At 45.9% G+C, this 22,848-nt stretch overlaps 2 protein-coding genes across 7 annotated transcripts in view; one reads left to right on the top strand and one right to left on the bottom strand.

Annotated features, from left to right (window-relative positions):
- sec24d (SEC24 homolog D, COPII coat complex component) overlaps positions 1–22,848 on the bottom strand; it is a 367,406-nt gene that overhangs the window by 35,939 nt on the left and 308,619 nt on the right. The gene's annotated exons all lie outside the window — the stretch shown is intronic.
- ppargc1a (peroxisome proliferator-activated receptor gamma, coactivator 1 alpha) overlaps positions 1,619–22,848 on the top strand; it is a 37,584-nt gene continuing 16,354 nt past the window's right edge. For 2 of the 6 annotated variants that reach the window (XM_070854883.1, XM_070854884.1), the window contains exons 1-5: positions 1,619–1,813; positions 4,590–4,769; positions 18,460–18,654; positions 19,627–19,752; positions 20,969–22,304. In XM_070854883.1, the coding sequence (XP_070710984.1) occupies positions 1,766–1,813; positions 4,590–4,769; positions 18,460–18,654; positions 19,627–19,752; positions 20,969–22,304 (1,885 nt within the window). In that variant the 5' untranslated portion in view covers positions 1,619–1,765. The remainder of the gene's footprint in view (positions 1,814–4,589; positions 4,770–18,459; positions 18,655–19,626; positions 19,753–20,968; positions 22,305–22,848) is intronic. The other 4 variants (XM_070854887.1, XM_070854888.1, XM_070854886.1 and 1 more) reach the window with 2 other exon arrangements.

Here is a 22,848-nt window from a genome sequence, read left to right as displayed (position 1 = left end):
TTTAGTGGTACAAATGCCCTCGGATACCCATAAGCATAACAGACGCACATATAACGTCTTAGTGCACACACTGGACAAACACTGGCATGCTCGCACACAATCTGTACAATTTACGTCTCCAGTCCCAGAACCTTTTTACTGGTTTCTGTGCAATTTTGTGTTTAATGAGACTTACTGTATGTGGTTCACTAATTTAGGGAGACAATTGCTCCTTGCATGCTCAGGTGGACTTAATAGGCTTACACGAATAAAAATTGGATTGGGAAGTCTCTTTTGACAGAAATGTATTGTCAGAAGCTAACTTGGGTTTTTCCTGAAAACAATGTCGAAACAGACAAATAACTCTCCTGTATCCTTTTTGCATATACTATTTTTTAAATATCTCTGCAGCAGTGTAGGTTTAGATCAGCATGATTCATACAGAAAATCCCTATGAGGCTCGTGATGATTTCCATATAGACTGATGTTTGTGTTAAATGTGTGATCGGAGGAAGACAATAACATTCCTCCTGCAGTGAGCCCGTCAGTCCGCCCAACAGAAAAACCACATTGTTTGAAATGTCCACAAAGCTTCTGTTTTTATTTAACGGAGGTTAGTGTTGCCTATACACGTCCTGTTGACACTGTATACATGGTTGATACTGCCACCTGTCCTTTTTATTGCCTGTGAATGGACAAAGAATACTTTCCAAAAGACTGAATTACCGTCTTTGATATTCTACACGACAAACATTTTAGGTTACAGTCTCCTCTGGAGTTATTGCAGGAAAGGAGCAAACAATGGAAACTAATTATCATGTAAATGGCCGATAATTTAATTAAACATACATATTTTCTATCATTAGTGCTCAGGAAGACCTGTAATTACACAACTCAAACTTTAAGGGTGATTTAAATCCACTGCAATCCCCTCACTTTTTATTTAAAGAGATGTTTTACCTCCAGGTTTTTTTTTTTCCTGCAATATGTGGTCTGTTTGTGCGTGCGGGGATTTCGATGCGCATTCTCGTATAGGACAGCCATGCAAAGTTTACTAACACTTTGTTTTGGTTGGGTCGGGGGTAAAAAAGATCAGGTTTGCTCAAGTCTAAGGTGCCATAAAGTCCCATCTGCTCCCAGTAGATCAAAAGCGAGGAAGGCATGGGGGATGACTGATGATGGGCAGTAATTCTGTGACAAATTATCAGAGGGCGTTCGCCAAAAAAGAGCATTGATCCTGAATGTCCATAAATATTCTTGACAGTTTCCTAGTTCAGTGATTAAAACCTACAATACAAAATTCACACGGATTTAGCCAAGAGATTTGTGCGCATTTGACTTCACACTAATATCAATTTTAAGGTCACTCTATTTATTTATTGAACAATTTGTCGCTTGTTTTTTTTTTTTTGGAATATTTGTGTATTTTCAAGTATTTACCGTGAGTATCTAGATAAATAGATCGTGATGTGGTGTTAAGATGGACATTTTTTGCAGTGCACGGAGAGGATTTTACTATGTGCGCAGCCAGACTCCGCCTGCTCACCGCGCGTCACTGGTGAGTAGTGTGGACGCGGAGTCACTCCCCTGCCTACTTTTAATAGCTTTGTCATGTGATGGAAAGCAGTTGTAAGACAGGTGCCCTCGGTTCATTCTCGGCGAGGGGCAGCAGTTGCCTGTGTGAGAGCGAGTGGGAAGCGTGTGTGGATTTCTTTTTTACTTGATTTCTTTCTTTTTTTCTTTTTTCTTTTTTTTTTTCTTTTCCGGGCCGTCATTCAGTGGCTGGATGGCGTGGGACAGGTGTAACCAGGACTCGGTGTGGAGAGAATTAGAGGTGAGCGCATCTAAAAATCCGACTTCTTTTTCATCTCTCTAGCCCTCTGGACTTTCTTTTTGCCTGGATGGACAACACTGGCTATCCGAGACAGTGATTTCCACATAAGTCTACGCTCTCTTCCCCTCTGCTGCTGGTGCTGCCGGTGTAGTGCGCGTCTGGACACAGTTGAGGATGCGGGGAATATACAACACGGGGATGTGTGACAAGTGGAGGGAAAGTGCGGAATCTCCCTTTTTACCTCAGTTAAAGCTGTAGTTGTTGTAATGCGTGCACAGGCTCGGGACCATTGCTCTCCTCATAGGATCTCTGCTCAGTCGGAGTGAGTGCTTGCAAGCTGGCGGATATCTCTCCAGCCGCGGACTGTACGCGCTCCGGTGCCGAGAGGGTTTTCATGCAGAAATGACTGAAATGTCTCAAAGTCAGGTATTGCGCTGACGCATGAAATCCAGCGACGATAACAATCCCTTTGATGTGCTGTGGCGGGATAGCGCATGTTATATTCCGGAGCAAAGGTTGTCCACACAGAGGGACCGCTATCTGGCATTGCGCAGGAGCATCATAATACTAACCGTACCGGGCACGTCTGTATGCCAACATCCCGGCTGGAGGAGCGTTGCACAAGGCTGGAGAGCAACATTGCATCCGGCCAGACGTGATCATTTTACGTTAGTGCGAATGTAATTCCACCCTCCATGTAATTGGCTCTAATTCGCTCCCGTTGTCTTTTTAATCTAGTTTACCTTTTCCTCTCCGTCACGATTAAAGTGCACACAGACACTAAGGCACATCAAAGGGATACTTATTCGTCCCCTTTTCCCTCATTTTCCGAGTCCGTCTAGCTTGTTATGGACATTTAGGTCTACCTGGCTATACTTAGATACTTGTCTGCATGCAGGAGCTCAGTGATGCTTCAGGAAGGTTTTCACAGCACCTACATGATGTGACCGCAGTCTGGCTGCATATTTGTGCTCAACCAGGCTGCGTGATGAGAATATGGGGGGAAAAAGTAAGGATCTGCTATTTCCGACCGATTTTATGGATTGATTTTCATTCACATGCGCACCTTTGCACTTTAGTCGCCGCTGCATACACATGCTCCGTCACTTTAGCCAGGTAAGCCTCAGAAGAGAGACTTTTCGCCGTTTAGACTGCGATAGTGTTTAGTTGTCTGCCTGTGTCAATCCAAGAGATGCACGCGTTTTCTTGCTCATTTTACGAAATATGCACGTAGACGCAATAATATGCGATGAAAGCGTACTCTTTGAAAGAGAGAACTGTCATCAAGGACCACAGTCCTTCCTCTAATAATCTTCCCCTAGCAGGTGCTTTTATGTGCGGTGCGTGCGTAATTCAGTGGAGCGCTGTGGTGCGTCCTGATTGTCTGTCTGGCGGCGCTATTTCATTAGTTCACCAAGAAGTCCATAAGATAATTGGACTTAGGACGTCCAGCCTCTGAATGTCCTAACATATTTGCCACCGTTTTTTTTTTCATTTCGTGCCTTGTCACACTGGATCATCACAGAGGGAAGCCTAAGACGCAGCGAGTCTGTCCTCGTCGCTGTTGCGGCCGCAACATAACGGATTTGTCTCATCACAGTCGAAGTCATCGTGTATTCGTGTTGGTGCGAATCCGACGACAGATGAACTGTGACACCGGTGTCTGGGCGGTTTTTCCTACTTGGCACAGCATCCGTCTCTGAGCTTTGCCCTGAGCCGAACCCGACTCTCATCCCTCTGCACTATGCGAGCCAAACGTCTCCCGGCTTCGCCCGGGGATATATATCATATATCTGTCTTAAGGCCATCCCGTAGCGCTCTTACATCGGCTGACGCGTTGTCAACAAAATTAGGAGCGTGTAGCCTGTTAGCCAGTAGACATAAAGCTGTGCTCTCAGGCTCGGATTTGCATGTGCACAGTCACAGAGTGTAAACACGCCTCCACTCTGGTGTGTTTGTGGCTTTTAATGAACACTGACTGTCGAGCTCAAAGTTTGTCCACCTTGCATGGAGCGCAGAGAAAGATCTGCCTGACTGCTGATCATTTTAGCTGTTGGTTTCCTGCCTGTGGGGTTTCATACTGAAATGAATACATTATCCATAATCATGAGTATAATTTTGCTGGGCAAAAACAATTAATACCGTGCAACATCAAGGGGTATGGACTCTACATGGGGTAAATATCTATCATTTAAAATGATCCTGCAAAATCAGCCAAGTCTTGTAAACTTGTTGCCCTCTTCGTCTGCTAAAACACCTTTTCACATCACCCTGTTGATTTCCAGTCCAGAGCCCCTCTTGCAGCCAGTACAGAGCAGCTGATTTGTGTGTGGAGGAAGCAGGAACAGCTGCCCCATACAGTACACATTGGCTAGATTACATAAAAGTGGCTGGTGCATAACAAAATGTCAACAGGCAGCCTTTGGCAGCACGGAGGCCACCGCCAACCGCGGTGCTCAGGGAGCGATGGTGGGAGGACACGGTGCACTGCAGGTCGGATAGAAGCAGAGTGGAAACAGGTTGCAGGTTTGCATGTTGTTGTGGTGCAAAACCAGCTGACTGAGCTCGAACTACGTAATCATTTGATAAACAAATGTATGAATTTCCTTTGTTCAGGACTAAACAGAGGGTTTTATGAAGACTTTTGACTCCTGTCCAGATTTTGATTCCCCCATTGTTTTCAAACTTGGCACAAAGAATTCAGTCTCTGATTTGCATATGAAAGAGATGTGATTTTCTTTTTCCTGACCATCCTTGTTGTTCTCTTTTTCTCCAGTGTGCTGCCTTGGTTGGTGAAGACCAGCCCCTCTGCCCAGATCTCCCTGAGCTTGATCTCTCAGAGCTGGATGTCAGTGACTTAGATGCAGACAGCTTCCTGGGTGGCCTCAAATGGTACAGTGACCAATCAGAGATCATTTCCGCTCAGTACGGCAATGAAGCATCCAATCTATTTGAGGTAGGTAAAGCTTACATTTGTTTTTTGTCACAACATCTATATATTTTTGTATTCATTACTGTCACCTGTATTTTTTCTTCATTGCACGTGATCACTTACAACATGGCAAGTTGCTGTTTCTCAGCGTTATGGTGCCAAGGAACATCTTTGCGTCCATAGTATTTCATGATATGCTCTCCTAGGGGTCAAAAGTGAGCAGGAATACTAATAAACCCTAGCAAACACAACATGCTATCACACCCTTGAATGCAAGCCAAACAAAATGTACAACTGTTACCAGTTTACAAACATGCTTTTGCATTGCTCTGAAGTACAAAAGGGGAGATAAAGTGAAGAACGATAAGCCCAGGAGGACCTTTGTCCCCTTGTTTGGATCCTGGCCGTGACGGTAGGCTCCCTTATCAAAACTTTGAGCATTTATTTGTGTCCAGAGTCAGTAATGCGGCACACATCTGAAAGAACACTCTGGTAGTAAACTCTGGACACAGTGGCTATATTGCAAAACCCTTCTCAAAGGTTGCAGTGTAAAACTTTAATCTTTGCTTCCCCCTCTCTCTCCCCTTTTTCTTACTCTTTGTCTCCTCCTATCCCTCTCTTTCCATCTCCTCTCTCTTTCTGTTCTCACCCGGTGACAAACGAAGTCCACAGAGGGTGATGATCTGGCCAGGGCCATAAAGCCATCGGTCTTGGGACTGAGTTCCAGTCCCCAGTTCATTATAAGCCTTTATCAGTGCCAGAGATAGACAAGAAAGACTGAGATTGGATGCTTTAGCCTCGCCTCAGGAGGAAAAACCCTGTCTGAGAAGACAGTGCGTGTGTGTGTGCCTATGGCCTTGTCATGTAGTCACGTTCTCAGGCTGTCTGTTGTGTGTTTTGTGTGTGTTTGTGTGTGTGCCTCCTCAGTTGTCTTGCAGGCAACAGTTGATAACAGACTAAATTCTTTCCACGTTTGACCTCCTCCCCACCACCGCCACCTTTTTCAGAGTCTCTTTATATCACCACACATTCTACCTCTGTGGACCACCCCAACACACACACACACACACACACACACACACACACACACACACACACACACATACACACACACACACACACACTGGAAGGGGGGCTTTAAGTACTAGCTGGTGTGACCATGGCTCCTCTGTCGTCTGAGAGTGATATGGCTTGCAGCCACTGAGTGGCTCTGGGGATGGATAAAAATACCAATGAGAGAGTATGCATGTGCTTGTGTGTGTGTGTGTGTGTGTGTGTGTGTGTGTGTGTGTGTGTGTGTGTGTGTGTGTGTGTGTGTGTGTGTGTGTGTGTGTGTGTGTGTGTGTGTGTGTGTCATTATAAAACACAATGGAACTTAGCACCCACTGAGGACCCTGATGAGGGAACTAGCTGTGAGCAAGAAGCCGTGTGTGACTTCCAATGTGGGAAAGAGCTTGTATTTGTGTGCCAACACGGGCACATGCTCCTGCACAGCAGTGCACATGTTTGCATCCACATGAATACTGTACATTGCAGTAAGCAGGTCATGTTTTCTCACTCTCAACAAGCCAGTAGCTATTGTATTATGCTGAGGATATGGAATGGCTTTTAATCAACCAGGGAAAACTGGGGGTTCAAAGCAAGCAATACATTTCCCTGACCAGGTTTTTTTTTTTCCATCTTTGGAAAGTTTCAAGTCACCATATGAAGTGCTCAGTTCATCATACGGCAGGACCCAGCTAATCCTACTTAATCTGACAGGGGAAAGTTTGCCGCTCGGCAAGGATCAGAAAGCTAGGGCTGCAGCTGTACTTCCTGCACCCTCCTGATTGGCCTCTAACACAGGGCAAAGAAGCATCCAATCAAAAGTTGAAGATTAAAGAACATGTTAATTAATGTTAACTGGCCAGATTTAAAGCCTGCGAGTGTACTCTTTATTTTCTTGCATTTTCCCTTCCTGTCTTACACACACTCACTTAACAAATCAGCATGCATGTGGTTAATGAAAAAGCAGGTAGCAGATTATCATGGCTGTCCTGAGTAACACGTGTAACAGCTGCATGCAGCTGTCACGCAGAGGCCCCGCTTTTTGAAAGTCCCCGTCAAACAACACGCTCTCTGAAAGTCTGAACCGGCTTTCATTAGTTCAAGTAAGTCAACTTTTGAAATGATTTGCAGCACAGACAGAAAGGTTGCAGTTCCATGTGACCAACAGTAGCAAATGAGTAAACAGAGTTTGGTTATACAGTACAGTTGGGACTGGAAACGTTGTCAAATCAGTGAAGGTCTTACCATTTACACCCTGTACAAGTATTGTGTATCATAAGTGTGTGTATGAATGCGAAGAAGCCCATGTTTCTATCTGTGCATGTGCTTGTGCTCTGTTCTGCTAGCTGTCCCCTGGCTGGCCTTTTGCTCCATTCCCTGCCACTGTCCTAGCTGTCCCTACACAAAATGTGGAGAATGGTACACCATGCGCCCCATCCTCTCACCTCCCCCCCCCACACACACACACACGCGCACACACACACACACACACACACACACACACACACACACACACACACACATAACAGCTATCGCTCCTGGCACAGTGTGTTTGACACCTCTTCAAAACGGGCCGACCGTGAAAGTCCACAGTCTATTTTGGGCTGCAGTTGTTAAGGGGTGGCTACTCCAATAAGTTCCCAATGTACTGCCAAAGATAACAGCATAGAAGCGTGACCCAATGTCTTTTTAACTGCAGGTCTCCACTTAGACTTCATGTCAAGCTTGATAGAAATGTTGGTTTTGGCTTACTGGGATGCAGCATGACCCCGCCAAACGTATACAAATAAAGACATATACAGTTGGTGGTAGTGTCCGTCTGTGTGATTAGCAAACCGGCACTGACTCCCCCCCGACATGTTATCACTGCTTTACCCTGATGATAGATGGACATGGTGGAAAAAGGGACAAGGGCAGATAGAGAAAACTGAAACACAGGGAGGTGCAGAGATGGACAGAAAAGGCCAACAGATGACAAGACAGAAAGACACGGTGACAGATGGGTAGTGAAAGAGACAAACATATAGAGCAGGCGAAGCTTGGACTTGTGCCAACACAAATCAAACCCCATGGATTGGAAGTTAAAGGTTGTGGGCTTTGCAGGTAGTAAAATAAGATGGCCAGGCTTAAAGCATTACTCAGATATTGTATAGGAGCAGGCTGTGAACGAATGCACGTGAGCGCACATATGTGAGCAGTGTCGGTCCTGCAAACTCTTCATATTACTTCAACAGGATATGGTGTATGATGGCATCGCATAAGGCATTATGGTGCTTTGTCTTTTCTTGTTTGTGCATTTTTGGACAGATGCTCGGGCGCTTATTCTTAAGCAAAGGCAGATTAGATTGGTTGGGTCATCTTTAGCAGGCTTTGATAAAACATGCTGCGATGAAATGTTTTCCTCAAGCCGTCCCTGCAAACACGTGTAGGCACAGATTAGCTCCCACACTTGTTGGTGATAGACGCTCCTATGAGCTGAAACAGGAGTGCACGCAAAGTCACAGACCCTTTGAGAGGAACTGTCACGCCCACATACACACACAAACACACACACACACACAGACAGCAGAGACCCTTATTGTCCCTGTTCCTACTCCCTGCTGAGTGCCGGTTGCGTTTATTTTGCAAATTTATGCTGACATTTGAGAGTACACCACCCGCACCAGTTCACCGCTCCAGCAAAGGGTGTATGAATTATCATATTCCACTGTATAATATGATTTTCTCAAGTGAGTTTTATTAGAATACACCATACTTTCCTCATCTCGACTTCCCTTCAGTTTTTGCTGTGCTGATACATTGTTTGCACTGTCTGATGGAAGAAATCCTCCATCACTGTCGAACTGAAGGCAAACCGCACTTCCAGACCCGCGGCGATGCTGTTTCAAGATACACAAATGAGAGGGAGCGCAGACAACTAGGCGCAGACGTATAGTAGAGAGATGCAGACTTGGGCTGTCCAAGCCTGTGTCATCTCGGAGCGTCTGTCAGATCCACTCCACAACAAGAGCTCTCAACCCGCCGCCCCACAACACTGTGGGCTCTGCTCTCTGCCATGCCTTCCCTCCCTTCCTCCCTCTGTCTTTTTCGCTCCCAAGGCAAAGCATTTGTTGCTGGCTGATGGGAAGTTGAAGCTGCAGTAGCTAAACAAATATATTCTGGCCCCCAACAATTGCTTCTGGATAGAAGGGGTTGGAAGGAAGCAGGGAGAGAGGAGGGGGAGAAATAAAGGGAGAGGGAGCAGGAGGGGTGGATATGGCCAAAAAAAAGCCCCCTCAGGGAATGTTTGGAAAAAGAGCAAGGGAACATCCTTTGGTGTGGCGGTGGCTGCTTGGCTGCCAGTCTAGCTCTCTCACACTCACACACACACACACACACACACTCAACCCACGTTCCCAGTGGGCCGCTGCTGCTGCTGATTGAGGCATGGTTTGGTGTTCCTGCCCCAGCTGATCCCCTGCCCCCAGTGGATACCCGTCCCTCTCATTGCATCAGAGCCACTGATGTGTACATGTGTGCGCGCGTACGTGTGTGTGTCTTTGTGTAATTGAGACACCATGTTCAAAGATCAGATAGTGGTCTTTTCTGGCTAGACACAACACTTTCATTGCTTTCTGTTTTGTGTGTGTATATTGGGTGGGAATGACTATTTTTAGTACCTGGGGTAATCTCCACTAAGAGCCTTTCAGGGCTGTTTCACTTAAACCTAGCCAAAACACTAAGCCAATAATCCACCGCCCCCCTGACTGATACTCTCACACACACACACACGGCAACATGTTGCAACGATGCCATGCGATAAGACCAATCTTCCTTGTAATATTTAATAGTGTACCCCTCGGAGTGGGAGGAAGGTATAAACAGTGGATTCCTAGAATGCTTATATACTCTTCCCCCTTATGCAATGAAAAGAGACAGGGGAAGTACAGGATGGTGTTTGCAGATAGATGAGATATATTGATCAAAGAGTGACAGGGAGAGGGGTACAAAGAAAAGAGTGAAAGTGATAGCCAGTAGTGAGAAAACAGTATGAATAACAGACGAAAAAGGGAAACGTCGACAGGGATGGAGAGAGAGGGAACAGGATGAGGAGAGGCCTTCAATCAGTGAGTGCCATGATTTGTGGTGAAGCGCTATCAGTCTTGGGCGATATGCTGCTTCCCCTCTCCAGGAAAGGCCAATCAATCCCAGGTGTGTGTGTGTGTGTGTATTCTGTGCCAGCATGCCCAGCAGTGGCTCGGCCAGCCCTTCTGCTCTGGTAGTTTGCCATTCTGTCAATCTGTGTTTTGTAACACAGCTTCCAGAAAACTTTGTTGATTTCGAACAATAAGTCGTAATTTAGAGGACAAAGTATGTATCTTGGCAACAAATTCAAAAACTTTTGGAAGGGGGGGGGGACTTGATACCGAAAAGAAAAGAGGTGTTTCGCTGCCCTCTCTGGTTGAACATTGTCTGAAGTCTGCTCTGGTGCACTTGTAGTCTCACCTGACAGTGGTGTCACGCACTACATGTGTGCATCACTGCAGCAAGGTGAGAAGTTAAACAATAGAGGTCAGCAAAATCAAGATCAGCTTGTGTAAACTTGCACTTCAAGTTAGCTCTGATTAGAGCTTCAGTCTAGAATTCAATGTTAGTGCAGTTCGAGGGTAGGGCTTTTTCCAAGAGAGCTGTGAAGCTTCCCGTGTATGAGATCAGAGAAAAGGCATTTGATAAGTACACCTTAGTCTTAAGCATGTTTCATGTGTGTGTGTTTAATTTTTGGACCTTTAGTAAATTCGACAAGTTGATTTTAACTTCTTTGGCCATGTGCCCTGCAGTCTCGTACTGTACGTGTGAGGGACTAGTTTTCCCTTGTCCTTTTTAAGAGCTTTGTCATCCATGCAGAAAAAAACCTCCCCATTTTAACTAAGCTTTATGATGTGCACTGCATGCTTATAGCTCCAGCTTATTTCCCCCTGAAGCATTTAAGTCTGCACAGGCCTCAAATAGTTCAAGAGGCTCTCTGAGGCTCTGCTGATGCATGAGTGACTGGATGCTTGGATGACTCACTTGCTGCCCAATCAGTAGCTTCCAAGTCTAAACTGAAGGCAGTTTTAACAGACACTATTTGGTCACAGCAGATATAAAACATTCCTTCCACTCTAGTTTTTTCTAAAACAAAAATATGTTATTCAGCATAGAAAGTAGAAGTCTGTTTCATGGAAATGGCAGTGTCATAAGTTTATACCCACTCCTAATTCACTCTTGCAAGTACAAATAACTGCACGTAAACATGACAATTTGGCATTAAAACAAGCATGTTTTTTAAGTGATTTGTGGAATATGTGTGTTGTGAAGCTGTGAAGTGTTTCCGGGATAAATCTGCTGCATCTGTCTGCCATGACAGTGCTGTTGACCTCAGGAAGTCAACAGCTCTAAAATTGTCTGCTTGTTAATCAGCACTTTCCAGAAGACCATTTCCAGGCTACACTTTGACCAGCCAAAGCTCTTTTCATATGGCTGGGGGGCTGTGTTGTGTAATAACTTGATGGGCAGATTGGGAAAGGATCTTGAGTGTTGGACACTTTTCATCAAGTGGACACTGACCATTGATCGGTCTGTATTTGGCAGATATTTGACAGTCTAGGAGCATATGCAGGTACGGTGGGTGTGCTCTGCAGAATGTAAGCCGTGAAGCAGAGCCTATCCAAACTAAAGGTAACATGATCAGTATTCCACAGTGAATAGATCCTAGATTAAGATGAAATACAGCTCAATATTCAATGTTGATTCTACAAAGAAAAACCCTGAGCTCTTTCATGCCCCCTCATTCTTCCTCACAGTATCCCTGCTTTATGTCAACGAGTTGGGATTGTATCGACTTAAGTGTACAATTCCTTTGATGTGTTTTCATTTCTTTACATGTAAAGATAGGTGCATCCCCGCATCGTTACCACTCACACAACATGCAAAGGCTTGTGAAGCCCTCCGTGTTAGAGCACTGCTGCTACACGTGCGGCCCATACGCATACGGCACTTGAAAGTGTGCAAGAAAGAAAACTGCCCAGATAACATGCTCACAAAGTCACAGCATGGATAAGAGGCACACACACTGCAGCGGCAACCTACTACCTGGATATAGGAGCGACCAGGCACTCGCTCACGCACACAGAAGTCAAGGTAAAAGATAATGCGTTTATTTAGTAATCAGCAAATAGCTTTTATGCAGTGGGTAAGTGGTGAAGCTTGTGAGGCCTTGATAAGATCGTTTGCTTTCAGGTGTTTCCCTGTCGCACCGTGTATGGCACAGAGTGCAAATTGAATAGGGTGACCTTTTTTGCCGCAGAATCAAATTGACTGCATTTCCCCCAAAAGATTCTGCCATTTCAATTACCATAAATTTGTGATATTGCGTCCCCAGTCATATGCACAAACACATGCTCGCAAAGATGTGGAATAGAACAGTGACACAGAAACACACCTTTTGTTTGACACACTGTAGACCACTATATCTTGTCCACTGTACCCTGGCTCTTCTCACGCTGGCATCTTTCCGAGGAAGACATTACTGTGACAAATGAAACGCCACAGACCCTCTATGGGCTTGGCAGGGCCTGAAAGGTCAGAAGCTGTATTTGTGTGCAGGTGTGTGTGTGTGTGTGTGTGTGTGGTTGTAATTGTGTAAAGGTGGTGTCAGCAGCGGATAATAACATTGAGCCCTCGGTGCGAAAAACAAGAAGTTCTGGTCCATTCTGCTCTCCTCGCAAATCTATGTAAATGTCAGAACCAAAGTGACCAGCCTTCTGTGTGCGTGTAATTGTTTTATGGATAGCTATGCTTGACTGCTGATGGCAGTCTTTCATTCCAGCCAGGAAATATGGCAGAGTCCATTTAGCAAGATGACGTTGGAAACAGTTTCTATGCTCCTTTTTTCTGTCTCTCTCTGCGCTCACTCGGTCCCCCTCCCTGTGTTTCTCCAACACATTATCAACAGTGTAACAGTATGTTCAAAGGCCCCTTGCTTAGTGATGCACATTCAGAGCTGCCGACTTAAGCAAATAGCTATTTGCATGCCATTAGGCGAAAAAAGCAGAGGGAAGCACCATTCTTCATCCCATCTCTGCATCTATCTGAATATTCCTTATTTGAGGCTCCAAATCTCTGCTTTTCTCCCCCTCCTGCTGTGACCGTCAAAGCAAGTCAAAGTCAGAGCAATCACAGCAATCAGTGCTACCTCGTGCCAAGCCGATTGGGAAGTAGCTGCCAAAATAAAAGAGTGAGTGTCCAATCATTATGATGGTGTGTTATTCTGTGGTGTTAGCAAACGGTTGCTCGGACCATCTGTTGGACGGCTGGGGTAGGAAAACAACAGCAGCTTGGGGAGGGACTGGAGATGGGTAGGCTCCACCAGGACATACCAAACCCCCATGTGATCCTGAGGGTTTGTTTGAATAGCTGTGTTAAAATGTGTGAGCAATAGGAACATGTGTGCATGTGTTTAAATGCTGCGTTTGGATGGAAGTTTTCATGAGCGTAAGGATGGTGTTTCATTGGTGGTTTACGTTGTCTCTCCAGCTGCTTGTCGCTCATTTCAAATGTTTTTGGTCGTGCGTGCTTTTGTGGAAAGGTACATCACTGACTGCATGATGTTTGACCCAAAGTTAGACAGAAAGGGCCGGATGGATCTGAGGGCAAGTGACAGCCTCAACTGATCTCAGCAGAGGTGTGACAGAGTTCAGGTTAGTTTTAGCAACAGCAGCCAGCAGGGTTACCAGTCAAAAGATTTTTCTACAGAGAACTAGAAAGAACAGCACTGCTAACATCCCTTGGGTAGGTGTCTCAATCGGATCTGGCCTGTGTCAGGATGTGTAACAACAGTTCTCTTTCTCTCTTTGGCTCACACACACACACACACACACACACATCCTCTCACTTTCTCTTGTCCTCTCTCTTTCCTCCATCAGCTCATCTGATAGTGCTCTAACAGTCTCAAATGGTTCCCAGGAGATGCATCATCTCTACACACACATCCTGGTCCTCATTGATGGGTCGAACCGTTTCCTCATTGATGTATAACTCACGTAGCCTTCTAAACTGAGACAGACATCTGGCATGTAAATAGTCAGCTTCTGCAACAGCACTTCTTTATTCAGACAGCTGCCATTTTTGTTTAAATGGACGCACAAAATAGTGAATGCCTGCCAGGGTGAAGGGATTATCACAAGGCCAGTTGTGGTATTATAACTAAGTAGGCTGGAGAAGCCTAAAATCAGCTGCTTGGTGCTTGAACTGGACAATCTGCAGTCTGCATTTAGTGAGAACAAGATTCAGCAACTTACAGCTCAAACCAACATAATGAGCCTGTGCATGGAGTGGTGACATCAGGGGAGAGACAGAGGGGCTATGCATCCTTCTGATGAATAAGGAGACATCCCATTGGTCACCAGTACTGCGACTTTTGATTCAAGAATATGCCGATCCTCAATAGCTAGTCCATAGGATAATTTGCTCGGGAAATTGTTTTAGAATAACAAGATGCTCCATTAACTCTGTAGTCAGATGGAAAACGACAAGAGCCTTCAGTTTCCTGCCATGTATTGCAGAGCCAACCACAGCCCTGACCACAATGGAGGTTTAACATTTAGTTTTATGATTTGGAACACCGTCAGACTGTGTCACCGCTGCCTCACACACACAGACACACAGAGGGACTTAACAGTCTTATGTATGGTTTCATCGTTCCGTATAGGCCATAATCACCCTCTCTCCATCTCAGTAAGCTCATGCTAAATGACCAGACGTCTCTGGCGGCTGCCATGATTTGTCTCTCCTCTGTGCATGGTGTCGTACCTCACCCTCCCTGCTTCTCTTTCCTCCCTCCTTCTCTGCTCCCATATGTTGTGCCTGTGTGACCGGCCGACGTGTCAGGCCTGACTAACGCCTTAACGGCAAGGCTGACGTTGATTTATTTCCTCTGAAATCTGGGGGCCAGGGGTAATAACACAGAATGACATTATTTGTTTATCAAATCCAAGGCTGCTTTTCTTGGCAGAGTCAAGATGTGACGACTTGATACCACCCCCTCACCCGCCATGCACACAAATACCCCCCACAATTTCTGATTGTGCCATGATTAGAAGGTCTGGCTAGTCGCTTAACCTCATCCAAGGGAACGTTTTTGAAATGCGACAGAGCAGAGAGCATAGGGAAAAAAAATAAAGATTGAGATGAAGCAATGCAATTAAATTGTCATGGCGCAGATTTAACGCCGCCACACAATTTGGGGGCCAATTTATTAAGAATGTTTTCTGTCTGAACTAACTGGATACTGTTTCTCTATCTGCAGAAAGAGAGCAGGAAAGAGTGAGCAAAAAGAGACAGTGAGAATAAACAGCACTTTAAATACCAGATGACCCATTTAATGGGAGATATTTTATCTTCCCACATCCAGAGTGTCTGCCACATGTTCTGTCCCTCATTTGAAGATAACAGCAGCGCTGTTTAGTCTGTTGAAACTTCATCTTGGTGTTATGCAGTGATCAGGTCTATCATTCTGGCACTTTCACAACACATTTGGTTCCTTTTAACATGTAAATGATGCATTGCCCTGGAAAACTCGTTAAAATTTGATCCCCGGCAAATTTGCTCAGGAGCCTGGAATCCTCAAGAAGCAATTAGCAGATTTAATTTGGCTATTTGCCCCAGTGTTCAGAAGTGAGTGTTTGTTTAAAACAGCACCTTCACCTTCCGTTATCAGCTGTGTGAATAGTATCTCCTGGAACACAATGCTGTGCTGTGGAACTCAATAAAAGAGTTAAAGGCAAGGACAACCTCAAAGACAGCCTGCCTGATAACAAAAGGGCCTCACCTAATAATGAACAACTGGAGTTGGCTTTCTTTTCTCCGACGTGTGGAAGCTGGGGTGAAGGAGGGGGAGAAGGAGCTCTGCCAGCACTTGCCAGCATGTTTTATGGCTAATTGAAGCATTTGGAATAAAACAGCCACAAAATGGCACCCTTTAGAATTGCAGCGGGGTTAATATATTGTGATCCCACAATTAGCCCAGGATTGTTAAGATCTCTTTAATTCGGTGAGGTCCATTAAGTGGGACGGGCGAGAAAGTGCTCCCATTGAGACAATTTTTCTCTTTTCTCTTTGTTCTTTCTGCCCTCTTTTCCTCTCAGCAGCTGCTGTAGTAATCAATATAAGTGGACACGGCCGTCAGCAGGTTGCCAGGTTATCCTGCCGTCGCCCCCTTTGGGTGCTATAGCTCCTGAAGTCCACCCACACAGAGATTTTGTTTATAAATATACAAGGGGCAAGAGAGTCATTGGGAGTAGATTGACTTTGGTGCAGAAACTCTGCAAGGTGTGGTCCTTAAGCTGGCATGGAAAAGCTTGCTCTCCTGGACAGGGGTATTAGATCATGCTCTCTCCAGGTTAGAAATGATCACTGAGGTTTGCTCTTTACCCCAGTTTCTCAAATCCCCACTTGGCCTATGAGTGCCTCCACTAGAGCCACAGAAGCGGCTGCAGCATGATCGTCACAACTCAGGGTTTTACAAGTGTCTCTTTCAGAATATGAGAGTCCCTTCTGGGTTATCTTCAGGGATACAGTGTGCCAGTGGGAGCTTGCCAATTGGTAGAGGTTTTTGAAACAGGATTGAAATCGCTACATTTGAGCCTGCCACAGCCTCAGAAATTCCCCAACCCTCTCTAAACCATGACATAATGAAGCTTGCACAGCCCTCTCAACTTTTAATGCAACTAGTATCACAGCGAAATATAGACTGCAGTTTCTACAGAATGTATAGGTTTGAACTTTCTCTAGAACAGTGAATAAAGCCCCACCCAAATACAGCATTGCTTGAGTAGTTGGTAAGGTTGGGCCTAAACAGATGGCTGGCTCATTAAAGACTCATTTGTGATAATCTAAAATGATCCTACTTTCAATTTCTCATGCGAGGATGTATATTTGGGCTAAGAAAAGGCTCTGGATTTATCAGCAGTTAATACCTTTCCGCTTAGTGCTCAGGTAATAACTTGGGATGCTGGAAAATGGTGAACATTTCAGTAGCATAGGGATCCAGCACAGTGGATTTGAAGCTCCTTGCAAGTAATTAAACAGCATGCCACCTCATACAGAGCAATTTCCTGCAAGGCATTTGCTTGCAATGCAGCACGGCCCCAGTCTACGTCGTGTTATCTCCGTGAAATATGTCCCCTTTATCATTTTTTAATAATGACTGAGTGCTCATGTTGTTAGGAGAAAATCTACTCAATGAATATCAGATTAACATTTTCCTCGCTGTTAGCTAGCTAACTGAACGTCCGAGGTATCTGTGTCATCTATAAATTAAAATTTGGGGGTGGCATTAAAATGGCTGCTATCTCAATGGTAAATCCAAATCTGCCCCAAAAGTGCCATCCATGGTGGGTGTGTAATTGTGTAACATCAGAGGGGGAGACAAAAACAAGTGGGTGGGTACATTTTATGCATGTGGGAATCTTGAGTCCAAGGTATATTGCTGGTTTCTGAGAGGTTGGTGGCCCCCTTGGCATAATGATGGCCACACACCATCGCTGAGTGATGATAATCCTGCCATGTGCATAAAGGGATTTGTTCTTGTTGGGCTAGCCACAGAACGTCCTGGGGTGACGATGCTGTTTATCTTTCCGCTGTCTTAAAGTCCCCTGGGCTTTTATGGCCCTGGAACTTACAGTTCCTGTGTGTCACTTGTCACTATGCAAGGTGTGCACACACACAAACACATATACCCCTTTGTTAAGCAAGCTGCATTCCTCTCACTCTTAATATCTATCAACATACATGCATTCTCTCTATTCTTGTTTTTTTTCTCTACATACAAGCATAGTTATTATCCCTAGTGAATCAGCTATGTCAATAGTTTGCAGCTCACATCCCTCTTCTCCCCTCACTATCTATCTCTTTAAATCCATCTCTCTGTCTCTTTATTTCTCACACAGTTATAATCTCCACCATGAAACAGCCAGCTGCAGCAAGCACACAACTCCTCTGGTACATCAAAGTGTAGCTGAGTGGCAAGAACAAGCTTTATTTTTCATGAAATGTTGATGGTAACTTCCCGCCCGTTGTTAGCATCAACTGTCATGCCAACATTTTAAATATATCACATTTATTCAGCAATAGCAGGTAATTCGCCTTATCTGAGGGTTTCTTGCAAACGTCTTGTTGACAAGCCGATCGTCTCTCAATTCTGTGGGGGAAGATTGAGGAGAGTCAACTTCCGCTCAGTGTTTCCTTTACCCCCACAAACCCCTGCATACCGCAACACACCCCGACCCATTCCTGTCTTCCCTAGATACTTGGTACTTGTCAGCCCTGGTAATGGGTTTCTTGGGGGAGATATTATTTTGGTCCAGTAAGCTGCGTGCTTAAAATATGAGTGACAGGCTTGACTCACTTGCACAGGGAGAGAATTTTGTTTTTTAAAAGGCTGCCAGAATAGAGCCAGCTCTGCTGCAGCAAAAAATTGAGAAAAATTCTTCCCACTCTATTAACAATGAAAGCCTGCATGCAACCACCCACCACCTTGACTCCTCTGGAAGAAAAAAAAAAAAGATGCAACTCGTCCTGACTAAAATGTCCTATTTTTCCTGTCTCTCTATTTTCCTGTCTCTGTGTTCCCCCTTTTCCCCCTCCTAAGAAGATAGATGAAGAAAATGAGGCCAACTTGCTGGCAGTGCTTACAGAGACCCTGGACAGCATCCCGGTGGATGAGGACGGATTGCCTTCGTTTGAGGCCCTGGCAGATGGGGACGTGACCAATGCCAGTGACCGGAGCTGTCCCTCCTCCCCTGACGGCTCACCACGCACCCCAGAGCCTGAGGAGCCTTCCCTGGTAAGACCAGCAGCCTTTCTGCCATTACCTCCACTCTAGGGTCAAAGCATGTTATACCTGAGACATGACCTCCACCCTGCGCACATTGTTGCGCTTTTGACGGTCTATGGCAGACACAAAATAAGATTCTTCGACAAGAGTGGGCATCAAATGTGGCTGATTGTCTTTTAGATTTTCATAAATGGCAGTTCCCAGTCAATTTGACCACATTGTATTTACTGTATGTGCAGTGAGAGCATGCAGAGTTGCAGATGCAAGGAGGAGGAAAGTAAATGGGATGGATCAGTGTATTTGCAGCTCAGTGCTAATTACATAACAGTGCTATAGTGGCGCCAATTCAATGATATGAGCAATGTGGTGGGGCCAACTATGGTTGACACAGTGCCACAGGCCCTGAAATCAAGCCGGCACATAATGAAAGTAAGGGAAAAAAGAAATCCATCTCATCTCGTCTACTCTCAGTGGGTCTCAACTAATCCCCCTGTGCCCAAGTCATCTTTTTGGCAAAAAGACAGGCCTCTCAATGAGAAGTCAGCTTACCTTTGTGCTGTTATTTTTACACATAACCATACCATCTGGGCATTTCTCTAGCTGAAAGGCTTTGACCTAAAATGTTATGTTATGTTCAGTTATAGTCCATTTTATTCCATGCCGGTCCTTTCCAAATGACCTTTAGCCACATGCCCGAGAGTGTTTATTCAATCACATTACAGAAGCCTGGCTTTGTATACACAAAAACACCTCCACAAGAAAGACTTGTCCTGTCACATACTATAAACTGCTTAAAAATCTCTAATCTTTTAAATATGCCAGTGATTTTATCTTGTCTTTTACTGCAGTGTTGGTCTCTTTTGGCTCTATATTTATAAAAGCACAGACTGTCTAATTGAAAGAAAATGGTCATTTGCATAACTCACGCTTACTTCCCCCTCCTTCATTACTTTCTCCTGTTCTGTTTGGGTCCATTCGCAGCTGAAGAAGCTCCTTCTGGCACCCGCAAACTCCCAGCTCAGCTATAATCAATACACAGGTGGCAAGGCACAGAACCATGCAGCCAGCAGCAACCACCGGATCAGACCACCACCTGCCGTCGTCAAGGTAGGGACACACACACACACACACACACACACACACACACACACACACACACACACACACACACACACACACACACACATACACACACACACACAGACAGCCTTTCTGCTCATTTCATTCCTGTACCCACATTTTTTTGTCAGTGTTTGTTTATCTCTCTCACTCTGTCCCCGCTCTGTCTTGTTTCTTGCTCTTTCTCTCTCCCTCTCACACTTTTCTTGTTTTGGTGGCCGCCTTTAGAAGATGTTAGACTACTGCTCTAGTCTACTATCCCAGGGGGCCATCTCGTAATGAAAACAGGCTGATTGCTGTTGGGCTTTCCAGGCGAAGCATCGGCACCGTTGTCTCATTAGCTCCACCACTCATCCGCCTTGGTATGGTGCCTCATGAAAAAAAAAAAAAAAGCAGCGACAGGCACTCTTGCGGCGAGATTGATGCCTTTAGACGACAAGATCAAAATATCAGACTTGATGTTCTCATTAGATGGCTCTCAAAAGGATTTTTTTCTAAAGGGGTGAGGTTGATTGAGATTAATTTTAGTCAGTGTAAGTATCATAGGTTTATAAATATGAATAAAAAAGTATGTGATTTCAGTAATCTTCACATTTCATGTCAGAACGTGACACGCTGTCTCTTAACTGTCATATGCAGCTTACAGCACTTGATCATTGGTCTTGTTTGGGTATAATGTCTGAAATCTCTATTTGTTATGCTTTCCGTAGTGCTGCAAATCCTCTGAATGTAAAAAGCATCTGTATGTGATCATATTGTGTGGAAAACACAACACAGACACAGATTTGTGTGCGTACTATGTTTGCACATGCAATGCGTCAACCTTCCTCACAGAGTCTATTTTCATACCCTGCCTTTGAGTCATCCATTTCTGGAGCACAGTGAATGAGCACTCCCGGAGGAGATGGTGCGCGTACAGAGTAGCACGGTGGTGCTTCGAGGGCCACGCAATTAAGATGATGGGCGGACCGCACTCCCACCATCGCCTCCCAGACATTTGGGCAACCACTGTGCTCAGGCTGTCTGGCTGTCTGAGTCGATCTTTTAGCCTTTCTCTGGCTCCATCTCTTTCGCCTTTTATTTTTGTGCCAAATAAAGCACTTAACATTTCTCGCAACTGAATCAACCGCACCATACTAACAACAGTGAGCAAAACTTTTTATCTCTAATATTTTCTCTCTCTCTATCTTACTGTGTTACACAGATGGAGAATCCCTGGAACGGCAAAGCAAGAGGGGGCTCCAGCCAACAGAACCGCCCGGTGAGGCGGCCTTGCACTGAGCTGCTGAAATACCTAACGGCCACCGATGACATCCTGCTCCACACCAAAGCCAGTGAAGCCAAGAGCACCTGGGGGGGTGCCAGTAACAGGGACAAGAGTGGCCTGGGTCTTGGTGCCTCTTCCTCCTCCTCTTCGCCATCCTCGTCATCCACCTCCTCGTTCTCCTCCCTCTCTTCCACCTCTTCTTGCTCTTCCTCCACCACCTCCAAGAAGAAGTCAGCTGTACCATCTCAACAACAGCAGCAGCAGCCGCCGCAGCAGCATCACCAGCGAGGTGAGAGCCGGGCTGCAGGCGAGTGTAATGTGGCTGGTGTTGGGGCTGGGAAGTGGCAGCGTTGCACTCACGATGACGGGGTTGAGGAGTCGGAGGGTGCTTCTATCCCTGTCGGCCACAGAACCTCCACCTGCGGCCATGCCCGCCCCAAACTGGAGCACGGGCCGCCCAGTGAAGAAGGAAGGCCGCCAGGCGATGTGGGCCGCCTGGCCGCCGCTAGGTTTATTAGGTATATGCATTCTTATTCCCTCCCTCCCCGAGAGGCGAGTCACAGCTGTGAGCATTGCCGAGAGGCTGCGGGCGCCACTCAGGCTAGTGAGGGCTTTGGCAGGCAAGGCCGTCGTAACAGTAGTGGTGCCAGCCATGCACCACCTAGGCACATCACAGTGACTATTAAGAAAAGAGATGAGAAGCCGGGGCACCCCTTACTTAGCCAGCTGCTCACCTCCAAACAGAGGCCTGCTCAGTATCGAGCCCACTTACTCCCATCTAAGATCACCCTTTTACCCACCACTCAGAGCAAATCAGCAGGTAAGAGGTCTGAGAGCCCAGTCCAGGCAGTATCAAAGGTGGAGGAGGAAGAGTTGCAAGGGACCACTGATTGTAGAAACCGGGCAGTAAGTCAGGTTGAAGGGCCTGACTCAGGGTCCCTGTTGTCACCTCTTGCCTTAGACCTAGAGAGCTGGGTTAGCCAGCCGGACCCAGAGCTAGACATGGGCTTTGGACTAGAGCTGGGGTGGCTAAACTATGGGGAGGATGTTGACCATGATGATGCTGATGATGATGATGATGGTGTTGATGCTGATGATGATGACCATGTCACGGGCAGCCCTGCAGCGGTGCTCTCACAGGGCCCACCAAGCCCACTCTTCCCAGATACTAGAATTGCAGAGCCCGCCCCTCCCTTCATCATACAAGGGCAAGGGCACCCACACAGGCAGGCACTCAGCGAGCACCCCGACGACCAGGGCCACCCGTTGTTAGGTAATCATGACTGCATCCCCCCCACTGGCCTTATCTCTGCTCTCTCTTCTCCCTCTCCTGCTCTAACCACTTCCCAGTTTGACTTCACAACTAACCCTTATTCTAATACGAATCTAACAGTCATTCTGAGGGCATAAACAACAATGACAACAAACAGCCTGCTAGCCAATGCTTTTTGCTAGTCCCGGAGGCATTCTTTTAAATTCAAATAGAATGAAATTTTTAAAAAAGGAGGGGGTGGGAAAAGGGCTGAGCCTTGTCTTGCTACTGTACGTCTTGTATTCATAAAGTCGACCCTTGAACCATCTTTGGCTGATTGAGCTGAGTGTGCTGAATATGTACATTTAGACTCAGAGCCTGGTGCTGCTCTTTAGCGTTGTGCTACTAAAGCCACGTTCCCTTAGCTGGAGCACAAGTCGGCCAGAGCCTCGGGCAACTGCACAAGCTTCCTTGACTCTCCTTTCTTCCTTTTTTCCCCTCCTCTGCTGTTGGTGCATGCGATTATGACTTTATTGTCCAGGGAGGGGCTCACCCACTGTCATGT

This window comes from Pempheris klunzingeri, chromosome 23 (genome assembly GCF_042242105.1).
Source record: "Pempheris klunzingeri isolate RE-2024b chromosome 23, fPemKlu1.hap1, whole genome shotgun sequence".
NCBI lineage: Eukaryota > Metazoa > Chordata > Actinopteri > Acropomatiformes > Pempheridae > Pempheris > Pempheris klunzingeri.
Note: the sequence above shows the minus strand (reverse complement) of the source record. Positions and strands in the feature narration are given on the sequence as shown.